Here is a 14,383-nt window from a genome sequence, read left to right on the forward strand (position 1 = left end):
TTTGCCTTTCACTTAATAGCGACAATTAATAGTGTTTTTCATAGATTATGTAAATAACCATCATTCTCATGATTATTGATATAACATCTAGGAGTTCCAATTATACTTGCAGTGGCTGCACTAACAACCATTTCATTCTAGTTTTGCCACTGACAGGTACTGTGACCTTCAGCAGTTATTCAACTCCTCTGTTTCAAATCAGTTAGCTGTAAAAGCAGAATAACATTTTAAAGTCATCCAAACACTGTTAGGATGAATTGCATAAGTGCCTATAAGTCCCATAAATTCTTCAGAGTAAAATGTAAATTTGCAGTGAAAGGATGATAGGTACTGTCTTTCATTTCTGTGCAGAAGTGCAGTTAATTACTAAGCTGGTTAACATCTTGTGCATCCCTTTTCTGTGGCCCCTTTGTTTAAGTCTTGTTTAAACAGATTGGCTCCATTGTATGTAATTTACATTTTTCTAGCTGCAGTTGGACCTAAGAAGAGCATCTGCACTGAATTTTGCTGTTTAGATTCTTTGCAACCAGGTTTAGTTTTTCACAGATTTACTAGTCTGGAGGTTGGAGTGAAATTTTTGCTCACAATGAGTCTTAGAGGTGTCAACTCCATAAAGCGTTCTGTGAAGAGTCAGCGGCTCCCTCTGCCACTGAAGTTTAAAGATAATTCGCCTGAATCCCTTCAGCCCAATGAAGCTTTCTAATTAATTATGGACAGAGAGGATGAAATATAGGGTCTGGAGGGATTTGAGACGGGTTTCCAGCAGTCAGCACCAATCTCCACTGGAGTTGCTAAGTGTCTGTAGCAGATGGAGTCACTAATATTTATAAATGTTAATTGATGGCAACACGGAGGGCGATGCCCACGTTTGAGGCGACTGCATATCATTTCCGGGGATGGCTTGAGTGTCAGAGCTGTACCTTCCCGGGTCCTCTAGTTTATTTGCCTCGGTTCCTCTTTTCCAGACGAGGAAACAGGCCCAGAGAGGAAGGTGACTTGCCCAGGGTTGTCTCGCTGGTCCACAACACAGGTCTTCTGGTGGGGACCCCTTGGCTGGCACGACAGCCCCAGGAGGCAGTCAAGCTGCGACTGGTACTTCCTGGTGAGAAAGACTTGAGTGGGCAGCGGGTCCCATGAAGAGCGCTGCAGCCTGGAACAAGTCCCCCACCACTGTGATTCTGCCCCAGCCTCCAGCTTGTTTCTTTCGCAGCTCTGATCACAACTCGGAATTACTTTATTTACATTTTCTGTCAGCTGGGAGCAATCTGTCCCTCTGCTTCCCCTTTTGGTGCTGAGCACAGAGCAGACATCAATGAATAGCTGTTATCTTAAGGTGTGCAGTGACTTGGCCAAGGACATCCGGTGGTTAGAGAAGGACGCGCCTGCGATGCCAGCCTCAAGTCTTTGCCTTCCTGGAACTCTGCTCCAGGGTCGCACCTGCCCGAAGGAAGGCCTGGAGGCGGGGGCCAGGGCGATGGGGCTGGGCCAGGCGTGGAAAAAGAGGAGCTAGGAGCAGGCAGTGTTGGACCAGAGGCAGGGCGGGGTGGGGAAAGGGTTGGTGGGGATCGGAGGCGGGGCTATGAGTAGACGGGACTGGGCCAGAAGGAACAAGGCGAGGATTGGGCGGGGCCAGAGGGAAATAGGGGCGGGGCCGGGGTGGTTCTGGGCGGGGCCAGGCGCCGGGAGCTTCTACACGCGTCCCGAGCTCGCCCGAAGGTGCTAGGCTGAGGCTGCTGTCCCGGCGGGAGCTGAGGCGCGGAGCGGCCAGTCTGCTGCGTCTGCCCTCGTTTTGTTTCACGACTCACACTCCGTGCTCCATCCCCCAAGAGTTCGCGTTCCCCGCGCGGCGGTCGAGAGGCGGCTGCCCGCGGTCCCGCGGGGGCCCGGGGCGATGGCGGCGCGGGGTTCGGGGCCGCCCGAGCTCCGCCTGCTGCTCTTGGTCCAGCTGGTCGGGGGGCGCTGCGGTCTGGCGGGCGCGGCGGGCGGCGCGCAGGGAGGTAAGCCCGGGCGGCAGAGGGGCGGGGCGGGGGGCAGCGGGCCGGAGCGGGGGCTGGCCGGGACTCCGCATCGCGGTGCCCAGGAAGCTGCCAGGCCACGGCCGCCGGAAAACCTGGTTGCGAGGGGAGGTGGGTTTTTTTCTCCTGGGGGCTTGGAGTGAGCTTGTAGTTTAAATGTCCAGATTTGCTCATTTAAATACAGAGAAAAGGCCACTTGGGTGGGTTTTCGTTGTTGTTCCACGACCTGCATCGCTGGAGACTACGAGGCTAGCTTAGCGTATACTTCCACACAACTTTTTCAGTAAAAGATGCCATTCTTGTCCAGCAGGGCTTTCCTGTCGTGGTGGCAGCCAAGCTTCCCATTTTGTTGCCTATTTACGGGATATAGAGTCTCTGGGTTTCATTCTAGGGGTTGGGACTTATCTTCCACCTCCTGCCCTCCTCCTCTTCCTCCATCCCTGTCCCCCACCCACCGCAGCATTTGAAAACCTTTCCTTTCGCCGGAGATGAAAAGTGTGTGTTCTAGCAGGCTAGGCTGCCGACTTCCCTGGCTTCGGGGCTAATCGTTTGCATCCAAAGTTCCTCACTAGCTCCTTAGAGCCCAGCTTTTTTCAGCCTGATGTTTTTCAAGAGATTTTGGACAGGAATGGAAACAACAAAAGAAATCGCGTAGTCCTACTTGTTTCAAGTGCTTGGGAAAGTTTTAGAGTCAGTTCTCTCAATACCTTGAAGAAAAACACGTTTGTGGAGCAGCTATGGTGTGATCTAAACGTAGAAAAGCTAAGCATCCGTTAAGCAAGATATGATTGCAGAAGTTCACTACGTCTGTATTTCAGGTTTTATGAGTGAGTTTCTTAAATAGGGGAAATATTGCAAGAACCTTTTCTTGCCTTTCCTTTGTTAAGGTTTTTAATCTATGGCTTCTGATTTTAGGAAGTAATAAGACTAGAATAATTCATTGCAGGATGTATTGCTTAGTGTAGACCGAAGAGAAATAAGATGGAGGGTGATTTAAACAAATTAAGAAAATCCTGGGCAGAGAGAGTTAAACAGAAAGAAAGGAATGTGATTTTGGAACCAGGCAAACCTGTGTTCAAATTATGACTCTGGTGCATCCTGACTGGACGAACTTCTCTCAGCTGTTTCCCTTCTTTAACAAATGGCGGGCCGGGCGCGGTGGCTCACGCCCGTAATCCCAGCACTTTGGGACGCCGAGGCGGGCAGATCACGAGTTCAGGAGATCGAGACCATCCTGGCTAACACAGTGAAACCCCGTCTCTACTAAAAATACAAAAAAAATTAGCCGGGCGTGGTGGTGGGCGCCTGTAGTCCCAGCTACTCAGGAGGCTGAGGCAGGAGAATGACGTGAACCCGAGAGGCGGAGGTTACAGTGAGCCAAGATCGCGCCACTGCACTCCAGCCTGGGCAACACAGCGAGACGCCATCTCAAAAAAGAAAAGAAATGGGCGTAATAATCATGCTTACCTCTCAGAGTTCTTTTGAGGATTAAATAATGCATATAAAATGCCAGGCACAGTGCCTGACACTCGAGAAAATGGTAGTTCTCTACCCCTTTTGATGAAACTGAACTTTAAAAATCTGTTTCATGTCTTTTAATATAAAACACTGTAGCCAAGCATTAAATAGTGTAAATAGCTATCTCCTTTCATGCATGGTGTTCAGTGTTATAACAAAGTGAAATCGATTAGTTCCTGCTTTCTGCCCCACTTAGTTAATATCTCTCTCATAATAACCATCTGGTTGTGTCGCACTTCTGTTTCCTTGTTCCACGTAAGCTCCTTAAGAACTGTGATTCTTGTTTATCTTTGTATCGCCAACACCTACCTTAATGTAGGAGCCCAGTGAAGGTTTGCGCAAGGAAGGAGTGGAACAGTATTACCTCTCTGGATATTAGTTTCCCCATCTGTATGGTGAGGGGCCATTAAAGGATCCCCCTTCCACCTCGAAAGTTATAAGATTCTGTGTGCTCTTAGAAGTGATCATCTTGAAGAACAAAGTGATATTGAATGGATGATGTAATTGCACACTTGCTCTTAACTGTTAATATGCATTTGTGTACAACTGTCGTTGCATGTGGGTGGCTGAAAGTACTGTCTGGAAATAGGAGACCTGCCACTCGCTGTGTTTCCTTGGATGTAGTACTTGACCTTGCTGATTCTTTATTTCTCTCTCTTTAAAATGAAAGGGCGGTAGTAGATGTTTTTTAAGTCAACTTTAAGTTTTTTAAGTTCACCTATAATTACCTTTATTTTTACAATTTATTGTTTTCATATTCGTCTTAGGTTCTTAATAGTAACCTTTCTCTATGGTTTTCTGTGAGCCAGTCCCCAGGTAAAGAGAATATCTAGTCAGCCAGCAGCCATTATTTGGCTGATGAACGGTCACAGAGTTATGGAAAGTGGTTCAGGAGACAATTAAAGTATAATATATTAAAGTATAATGAACTAGTACATTAAGATAATACAAGCATTTTAAACTGACCTGTGATTGGGACAGTGATTATGGAAATTAGATAGTCATTAACTATCTAGCTAGTTATATTTCTTAATATTTCTTAGCTATGTGACATTTTAAAGCCAATGGTTATATTTTTTGGCTGTGTGACATTTTATTTTTTTAACTTTTTAAAAAAATTTTACTTTAAGTTCTGGGATACATGTGCAGAACGTGCAGGTTTGTTACATAGGTTTACATGTGCCATGGTGGTTTGCTACACCTATCAACCTGTCATCTAGGTTTTAAGCCCCGCATGCATTAGGTATTTGTCCTAATGCTCTCCCTCCCCTTGCCCCCAACCTCCCGACAGACCCTGGTGTGTGATGTTCCCCTCCCTGTGTCCATGGATTCTCATTGTTCAACTTCCACTTACGAATGAGAACATGCGGTGTTTGGTGTCTGTTCCTGTGTTAGTTTGCTGAGAATGATGGTTTCCAGCTTCATCCATGTCCCTGCAAAGGACATGAACTCATTCTTTTTTATGGCTGCACGCTATGTGACATTTTAAATGGTTGAAACTTAATTTTAATTAGTATATGTAGTGGCTGAAAACAAAATAGGAAAATGAAATCATTCATAGAAAATGAGAGCTATGAAAGATTTTTTCTTCTCATCTTTAGTCATTTTCATTAACATTTTCAGAAGCTAACAAATACATACATAGTGACTGTCAGTTTTACTTTCGTTATATATATATCCTTGCATAAACTTTATACACAATTTAATTTGCAATTTAAAATTATTTTGATTTCCGAGAAATACTTAAATATGTGAACTAGACTGAGCAACTGGAGGGTAGGATTTCATTTGTCTGTGTATTTCCTGATACATTGCAGATGTACCTGCATGTATTAGTGTAGCCTATGGGTTGAACTCTGAGGTTTTCAGTCAATTGTAAGAATAGCTTTTTTTCAACCTATAATCTACAAATTAGATCTAGCAAGTAATTTTTTATAATTAGGATATGAAGTTTTAGTTCAATAATTTCAGTACAGAACTTTTTTCTAATAGCATTATTTTTCTTAAAGCATTGGAATTAAATTATCAGATGATAGTTTAAGTTCACTATTAAATAAGCATGTTGACAATTAGAGTTGTTAAATATTGGATTTTTTTTTTTTTTTGAGATGGAGTCTTGCACTGTTGCCCAGGCTGGAGTGCAGTGGCACAATCTCAGCTCACTGCAAGCTTTGCCTCCTGGGTTCACGCCATTCTCCTGCCTCAGCCTCCTGAGTAGCTGGGACTACAGGCACCCGCCACCATGCCTGGCTAATTTTTTGTATTTTTAGTAGAGATGGGGTTTCACCATGTTAGCCAGGATGGTCTCGATCTCCTGACCTTGTGACCCTCCCGCCTCGGCCTCCCAAAATGCTGGGATTACAGGGGTGAGCCACTGTGCCTGGCCTGGAATTGTTTTTGAAAGAAGTTTAGAATTTGTTTCTTTAGACATCTGTTCCACAGAACAGCATGGGTATAGTGTTTTTTTGTTTTTGTTTTTGTTTTTTGAGACAGAGTCTCGCTCTGTCACCCAGGCTGAAGTGCGGTGGCATGATCTCGTCTCACTGCAACCTCTGCCTCTGGGTTCAAGTGATTCTCCTGCCTCAGCCTCCCAAGTAGCTGGGATTACAGGCATGTGCCACCATGCCTGGCTAATTTTTGTATTTTTAGTAGAGATGGGGTTTCTCCATTTTGGCCAGGCTGGTCTTGAACTCCTGACCTCAGGTGATCCGCCTGCCTCGGCCTCCCAAAGTGTTGGGATTACAGGCGTGAGCCACTGCGCCTGGCCTGGGTATAGTTTTATAATGACAATATGATAGAAAGGATTATTTAAAATTATCCTTTTCCGTTCTATGATGAAAAATGTTATTTAGATGTTTTGTTCTTCTTTTGAGGAAACATGATATTGTTTGTCCTACTGTTTATTTATTTTTTTTATTGAGGCAGAGTCTTGCTCTGTCACCCAGGCTGGAGTGCAGTGGCGTGATCTTGGCTCACTGCCACCTCTGGCTCCTGGGTCCAAATGATTCTTGTGCCTCAGCCTCCCAAGTAGCTGAGATTACAGGCATGCGCCGCCACACCCAGCTAATTTTTGTTTTTTGTTTTTTGTTTTTTTTTTTTAGTAAAGACGGGGTTTCACCGTGTTGACCAGGCTGGTCTTGAACTCCTGGCCTCAAATGATCTGCCCGCCTTGGCTTTGCAAAGTGCCGGGATTACAGGTGTGAGCCACCACGCCTGGCCCCTCCTACTGTGTTTAATTCAGTGACTTCATGCTCTTCTCTTCCCAAGTGTGATTATAAAATATAGCCTTTTACCAGTAAAAATAGGAGTTAAATATGAATATTTGAATTCTGACAAAAAAGATGATATGAACTTTTAGGTTTTTTTAAAATCTGGTTTTATTTTCATTTTTATTTTACAGTCAACTATATATATGGAATTAGGCAAAACTCTTTCCTCTAGGTCAGGATTTCTCAACCTCTGAAATTTTGTACTGGGCAATTCCTTGTTGTCAGAGAGGGGGTGTCCTGTGCCTTGTAGGATGTTTAGCAGCATACTGGTCTCTAGCCATGAGATGCCAGTAGCACCCACTGAAAAATGTCTCCAGACATTGTCAAGTGTGCCCTGGGGGCAAAATTGTTCTTCACATTTGCTACCCCTTGAGAACCACTTCTCTAGGTTTTGTTGACCAGGGCTTCTGAAACTTAGATGTACGCAGGAATTCCCTCAGAACGCAGATGCTGATCCAGTAGGTCAGAAGCAGGGCCTGAGACTCTGCATTTCTAACAAGCTCCCAGGTGATGTGAATACTGTTGGTCAGTGTATCACAATTAAGTAGCAAGATTGTAGAAAATTCCACATTCATACCAACTGGGTGAACTCTCAAGGGAAGCCGATGAAAGTAATTATGGAAATAGTGAATTTACAATGAATTGTAGCCCAAACAATGTAAGGCTAATAGAAGCTAAGAAAACAAGCATTATCCTGCTGTCCTAACAAAGCAGCTGTCTTCACTTTTCCATATTTTCTTCCAGTCCTTAGTATTCATTCATAACTGGACATCTCTAGGGGAAATTTGGAAGAGTCTTTTCAAGGTCATACAGGCAACCTCATGCACCATTAGGTATTTTATTCCATAATACTGTAAATATACTAGCTCATAATACATATTTATTGCCTGTTGAGAGATTTATAGCCCCAAATTAAGATAATGAACTTTGCATTTACTTGATCTGATGATGCTCAGCCTTTTTTTTTTTTTTAAAGTGTGCAAGTTGTCTCGTCTCCTTGAGAACTATTGACTGCACCTAAATTAATACCACCTAAGGTCATTCATTTTCTTACTGCAAGTGTTCTGAGAGTCAGGGTAAGATATTAAGTTTACTAAGGCATAGCAGTTACAGTGTAACTTTATCCTATAATTCTGTGAGAAAAATCAATATAAAATATAATGAAAATCCTAGAGTGAAAAAAATCCCTCTATATTTTATCTGTAATACTTAAAATAATGATTGGTAAGCATTCTTGTTTGTCACATTGAAAATGTTGGATATAGTACATATTTTCCCTCGTTTACAAAATGGTTACGTTCACTGCTTTATCTTGCTGTTGCTTAAAATAGCCCTCCTAGGACTGCTGCAAAGAGGATTTTTTTTTTTTTTTTTTTCAAAAGAGTACAAGTCACTTTTTGCTAACTTATAAAAAGATGCAAGGAGACTTCAGGGGTAGATTAACTGCTCCAGGAATGCCTTGATTATGAATTGGGGAGGTATACTATACACACTCTTCCAATCTTTTTAGATATGTTATCTTATTTCCTTCTTATGGCAGCCTGTGAAGAAGAAAAGGAAGATATTGGCAGCACCTAGCAAGATTTAAAATGTGCGTCCCCTTGACTCAGCAGTTTTACTTCTGAGAATCATTGCTATAGAAATCTTTGCATCAGTATGGAAAAAGAGATTTGTTAATTACAGCATTTTTTCCCATTGTAGCATTATTAGAAATAACCAAAAACTGAAGACTATAAATACCAATCAGTGGTGAAAACTTAAATAAAGTCTAATGCACTCATAATGATCACTTTGCAGCTTGTGAAGGAAGACTGGAGATAGTTGGACATCTACTGATATATAGTTGATATAGTTGTGTTATTTATTTATTTATTTATTTATTTATTTTTGAGATGGAGTTTCGCTCTTGTTGCCCAGGCTGGAGTTCAGTGGCATGATCTCAGCTCACTGCAACCTCTGCCTCCCGGGTTCAAGCGATTCTCCTGCCTCAGCCTCCCAAGTAGCTGAGATTACAGGCATGCACCACCACGCCTGGCTAATTTTGTAATTTTAGTAGAGACGGAGTTTCTCCACGTTGGTCACACTGGTCTCGAACTCCCGACCTCAGGTGATCCCCCACCTCAGCCTCCCAAAGTGCTGGGATTACAGGCGTGAACCACCACACCCGGCTGGTATATAGTATTGAATGAAAAAAAGTTGCAGAACTTAGAGGAAAACATGTTTCTGTGTGTGAGTGAACATGCATGTAATTTAAAATATCTACACATCAAACTTAATGGTTACCCTTGGAAGGAAGGCAAAGGAGAGGAGGAGGGAGAATTCTTACTCTTTATGAGCTTCTGGATTTGAATTTTGACAGTGACCACACATTACTTTTGCAATTATAGCATTATTTTGAGAAAAAACAAAATAAATCTGGGTCCTAGTTCTACTTCTGCTGCTTATTAGCTACTAGTGTTACAGCAGTGGTTCGCAAGAAGGGTCAGTTTTGCTCCCCCTCACCAACATTTGGCAACGTCTGGAGACACGATTGGTTGTCATGTGGGGCAGTGGTATGTCTAGTGGGTAGAAGCCAGGGATGCTGCTAAAATACCGGGCACAAGACAGCCCTCCACAACAAAGAATTGTCCAGCCCAAAATGTCAGTAGTGCCAAGTTGAGAAATCCTGTGTTAGACTCCAGAGCTGCAGTGGTGTTGGAATATGCAGGTGATGCACTGTGCAGTGGCAGGGGCGCCATTCTCACTGTGGGGTGTACTTTGCATAGCCATAGAATTATAAGTGTGATATAATAAGGTAAATAAATGTGCAAGTTTGTACCCCAGGAAGACAGGCACCAGGTCTTTGTTTTCTGCTCTCCCTCTGGCACCTGGCACAGAGGTTGGCACAGTAAGCAGCTAGTTGACATTTGTTGAATTAATGAATGAATTGAATGAGATATCACATTAGGCTCTAGTTTGGCCAAGTTGTAGGAGATGCTAAAGATTTAAGAATAATTTGTGGCAGAAACTTAAAATTATAGTTAATGTCTGTTTTTATCTGCAGGTTGGCAAAAGACTGCTAATATCCACATTTAGCTGCTGAACATGTTGGTTGACTTTTTTCCAAATCATTACCTTTTGATAAGAAAATCACGATTCTTTGTGGAAAAATGCCAGAGCAAAGCACTATCAAATGCTCCTAGAATTTTTTTTTTTTTTTTTTTTTTTTTGAGACGGAGTTTCACTCTGTCACCCAGGCTTTAGTGCAGTGGCACAATCTCGGCTCACTGCAACCTCCACCTCCCAGGTTCAAGCGATTCTTCTGCCTCAGCCTCCTGAGTAGCTGGGACTACAGGCGTGCACCACCACGCCTGGCTAATTTTTTCTTTTTTTTTGTATTTTTAGTAGAGACAGGGTTTCACCATGTTGGCCAGGATGGTCTCAAACTCCTAACCTCATGATCCGACCACCTCAGCCTCCCAAAATGCTGGGATTACAGGCGTGAGCCACCGTGCCTGGCCTAGAATTGGTTTTTTAAATCCTCAGGGGGAGGCTAAGGCGGGCAGGACACCTGAGGTCAGGAGTTCGAAACCAGCCTGACCAACATGGAGAAACCCGTCTCTAATAAAAATACAAAATTAGCCTGGCGTGGTGGCGCATGCCTGTAGTCCCAGCTACTCAGGAGGCTGAGGCAGGAGAATTGCTTGAACCCGGGAGGTGGAGGTTGCGGTGAGCCGAGATCGCACCAATGCACTCCAGCCTGGCCAACAGGAGCTAAACGGTGTCTCAAAAAAAAAAAAAAAAAATCCTCTGGTATCTTTTTGGCTACATACTATATTTAGTGAAGAAGATTTTCTTAAAAAATCTTAAACTACCTAGACACTACCCAACATAGTAAGATAATGTACTTTATTTCATTTGATTCAGATGAGAGTGAAGCAGCTAAGCAGAGATTCTCCTTTTTATTAATGTTTTTTAATGGAAAAATAAAAATGTTCACAAGAATGGTCCAAAGTAATGAATCAAAAAGTTGTTGCCATACCCGTTTAACAATTATTGACATATTGCTAACAGATATCCTTATTTTATATAGGCTAGAAAATTGTGGGCCAGACGCAGTGGCTCACACCTGTAATCCCAGCACTTTGGGAGGCCGAGGCAGGTGGATTTCTGGAAGCTCGGGAGTTCAAGACCAGCCTGAGCAACATGGCAAAACCCTGTCTCTACAAAAAAATACAAAAAAATTAGCTGGGCCTGCTGGAGAGTGCCTGTCGTCCCAGCTACTTGGGAGGTTGAGGCAGGAGGATTGCTTGAGCGCAGGAGATCGAGGCTGCAGTGAGCCAAGATCGTGCCACTGTACACCAGCTTGGGCGACCAAGTGAGACGCTGTCTTAAAAAAAAAAAAGAAAGAAAAAAGAAAAAATTGTGGCTTATGGATGGAGGTTAACAGCTAATTAGTGGTGCCAAGTATTCAAATTAAGGTTTTCAGCTTTGTAGTTCTGTGTCCTTTCCTTTTCACCATACTAAAACTAAGGAGCAAGGTTACATTTCTTTGAAAATAAATGTGGTTTCACCAAATGATTTGACTGTGATTTTTTTTAATGTCATTCTCCCAGTTCCTCAAACTTTAGGCAATGAATGATAGTAAAATTGAATTGGTAAAACCAAAATGTAAATATATAAAAGTGTTAGTGATATTACTGTATACACATCTATACCTTTGTTAGGTATTCAACTTAGTTTTTCTCATAGCAGCTGTACTTTTAACTACTTTAGAAGAATTATCCCATTAAATTTTTTTTTGTTCTTATCCTATTTTTAGTGTGCTTCACTGCCTGGTTTCCTTTGTTTTTCTGAGATATGTGGTTTATATGCTATTAGCAGGTTGTATTATAATTATTATTATTTGGTTTCAAGAATAGAGACTTGAGGAAAGCTTTATAGTGAACCATCATTGCACTGTGTTAAGAGTGCCCAATGCCACAAGCATATTCTTCCTTTGTATTTTTGCAAAGTTCCATTGCCCAGGACTGTCTGGAGACAATGTTTGTTGGTCTATCAGTTACCATTACTTTAGCAATCATTTATGGAAGAATAAGAACGACCCTGTGCTGGCACTTATATCTACACTGTTAGCTAATCCTTACAATAACCTCATAAGGGAGGTACTTTTTTTATATCTATGTCACAGATGAAGAAAAATCATATCCAAAGTTGAGTAACTTATCTGTCTTTTTGGTTATAGCCAATCCTATTAGGTGTGAAGTGCTATTTCATTGTGTTATTGATTTGTGTTTTCCTGATGGCTAAAGGTGTTGAGCATCTTCATATGCTTACTGGCTTTTCTTTGGAGAAATGTCTAAGTTAATTTAGATCTCTTGCTCATTTAAAAATTGGATTATTGAATCTTTTTATTATTGACTTATAATAGTTCTTTATATATTTTAGATACAAGTCCCCTATCAGATATATGATTTGCAAATATTTTCTCTGGGTTGTATATCCTTTTGATGTAAGGGATCTTTTGAAGCCAAGTTTTTTGTTTGTTTGTTTTTTGTTGTTATTGTTGTTTTTGAGTTAGGGTCTCTCTCTCTGTCTCCCTGGCTGGAGTGCAGTGGCACAATCTTGGCTCACTGCAACCTCTGCCTCCCAGGTTCAATAGATCCTCCTACCTCAGCCTCCCTAGTAGCTGGGACCACAGGCGTGTGCTACACACCCAGCTCATTATTGTGTTTTTAGTAGAGACAGGGTTTCTCCGTGTTGGCCAGGCTGGTCTCGAACTCCTGGCCTCAAGTGATCCATTCGCCTCGGCCTCCCAAAGTGCTGGGATTACAGGCATGAGCCACCACGCCTGGCCCAAGTCAACTATTTTTAAGACAAGGAAGGGAAGGAAAATTAAAAGGTAATAATGTAATAAGGCTGGGCGTGGCGGATCTTATAGCACTTTGGGAGATTAAGGCGGGAGGATTGCTTGAGCCCAAGAGTTCAAGACCAGCCTGAGCTACAAAAAGAGACCCTGTCTCTACAAAAAATAAATAAATTAGCTGGGTGTGGTGGAACGCGCCTGCAGTTCCAGCTCTGTGGGAGCTTGAGATAGGAGGGAGGCTGAGGTGGGAGGATTGCTTGAGTCCAGGAGTTCCAGGCTGCAGTGAGCCGTGATGGCACCACTGCACTCCAGTCTGGGTGACAGGGTGAGACCCAGTCTCAAAAAAAAAAAAAAAAAGCAATTACTGTCATCAGCCTATACGTAGTGCTATAGAGATGCCAAAAAAGTGTTCATTTTGAATAGGATGAGCAAATATTAACTATTTAAAACAACTTCTAAAAAGAATTTTTCCATTTGATTCAGTTTATTTAGAATTTAGCTTACATATGGTGTCAGTCTTTCCTACTGGATTGTAAATGTCGATGTTGTCTTTTTTGTTTACCAGTATGTTCCCAGTGCCTGTCTGATAAATGTTTGTTAAATGAATGAATAAGTAAACATCAATGTGGGCTAGAGCTATCGGGGGTGTGGCATTCATTAAGTTAATCTAGAAAGTTGTCACAAGATGGAAGATGTTAGGGTGATAAGAGCATGAAGCCAAGGGTGACCCTCAGAGCTCTGCGGTTAATGAGGTCTGTAGCAGCAACCCTTCTGGTCATACATATATCCTGATTGTAAAATGAGGGGATGCATTGGATTGTCTCCTTTTTAACATGCTGAGGTTTGTGAACAGTGTAAACTTAAAACATTTAGAGCCAGCTAAAAAGCATGACTGTAAGAAGAATTTAAGTGCACTATCAAGGTTTTATGCTAAGATACCTTTGACATTTGCACTGGACACTGCTATAAAGTGTCCTAAGAAAATGGTATTTCTAGTATGGGATGTATTGCGAAGATACTCACAAAGCAGTATCTTGAAGATTCTCGTTAGGTAGAATGTTGGGATTAGTATTTTATTTATACCCTGTCTATTTTCTTTCAAAGAAGATTTGAGATAGCGATTCAAGCTAGTTTTTTCCCCACTCAGGCAAAAGTTCCTTTAGATGCTATTGAAAGACATTTTAGGCTGGGTGTGGTGACTCACACCTGTAATCTCAGCACTTTGGGAGGCAGAGGCTAGCAGATCGCTCGAGCTCAGGGGTTCAAGACCAGTCTGGGCAACATGGTGAAACCCCATCTCTACCAAAAATACAAAAAATTAGCCAGGTGTGGTGCACGCCTGTGGTCCCAGTTACTCAGGAGGTTGAGGTGGGAGGATCGCTTGAGCCCAGGAGGTCAAGGCTGCAGTGAGCCAAGATTGCACCATTGCACTCCAGCCTAAGTGACAGAGACCCTGTCTCAAAAAAAAAAAAGACATTTTATTTATTAATACTTTTAACTCTTAAATTTTTGGTATTTCAGGGACTATAATTAGGAGGGTTAGAAGAGGAGAAATGGTTCAATAATGCCATTTTAACTTGAAGCTCTAAAATTAATGGCTTTTAAACATTAAGAATGACTCTAGTGTATAATTTTCTAAACTAATCTAAATATCTTCAATGCTGTGCATTTCAGCATAAGGAGACTTTTACAGGCGTCACCACACAAACTCCATAGTATTTGTAGATGAAGTATCT

General features: G+C 42.3%; 1 protein-coding gene across 2 annotated transcripts in view; it reads left to right on the forward strand.

Moving 5' to 3' along the window:
- Nucleotides 1-1,691: 1,691 nt before the first annotated feature.
- The window catches only part of CHRNA5 (cholinergic receptor nicotinic alpha 5 subunit), a 29,964-nt gene continuing 17,272 nt past the window's right edge, over nucleotides 1,692-14,383 (forward strand). For both annotated transcript variants that reach the window (XM_003275427.4, XM_030814879.1), the window contains exon 1: nucleotides 1,692-1,997. In XM_003275427.4, the coding sequence (XP_003275475.2) occupies nucleotides 1,892-1,997 (106 nt within the window). In that variant the 5' untranslated portion in view covers nucleotides 1,692-1,891. The remainder of the gene's footprint in view (nucleotides 1,998-14,383) is intronic.

The sequence above is a fragment of the Nomascus leucogenys genome, chromosome 6, assembly GCF_006542625.1.
Source record: "Nomascus leucogenys isolate Asia chromosome 6, Asia_NLE_v1, whole genome shotgun sequence".
Taxonomy (NCBI): Eukaryota; Metazoa; Chordata; class Mammalia; order Primates; family Hylobatidae; genus Nomascus; species Nomascus leucogenys.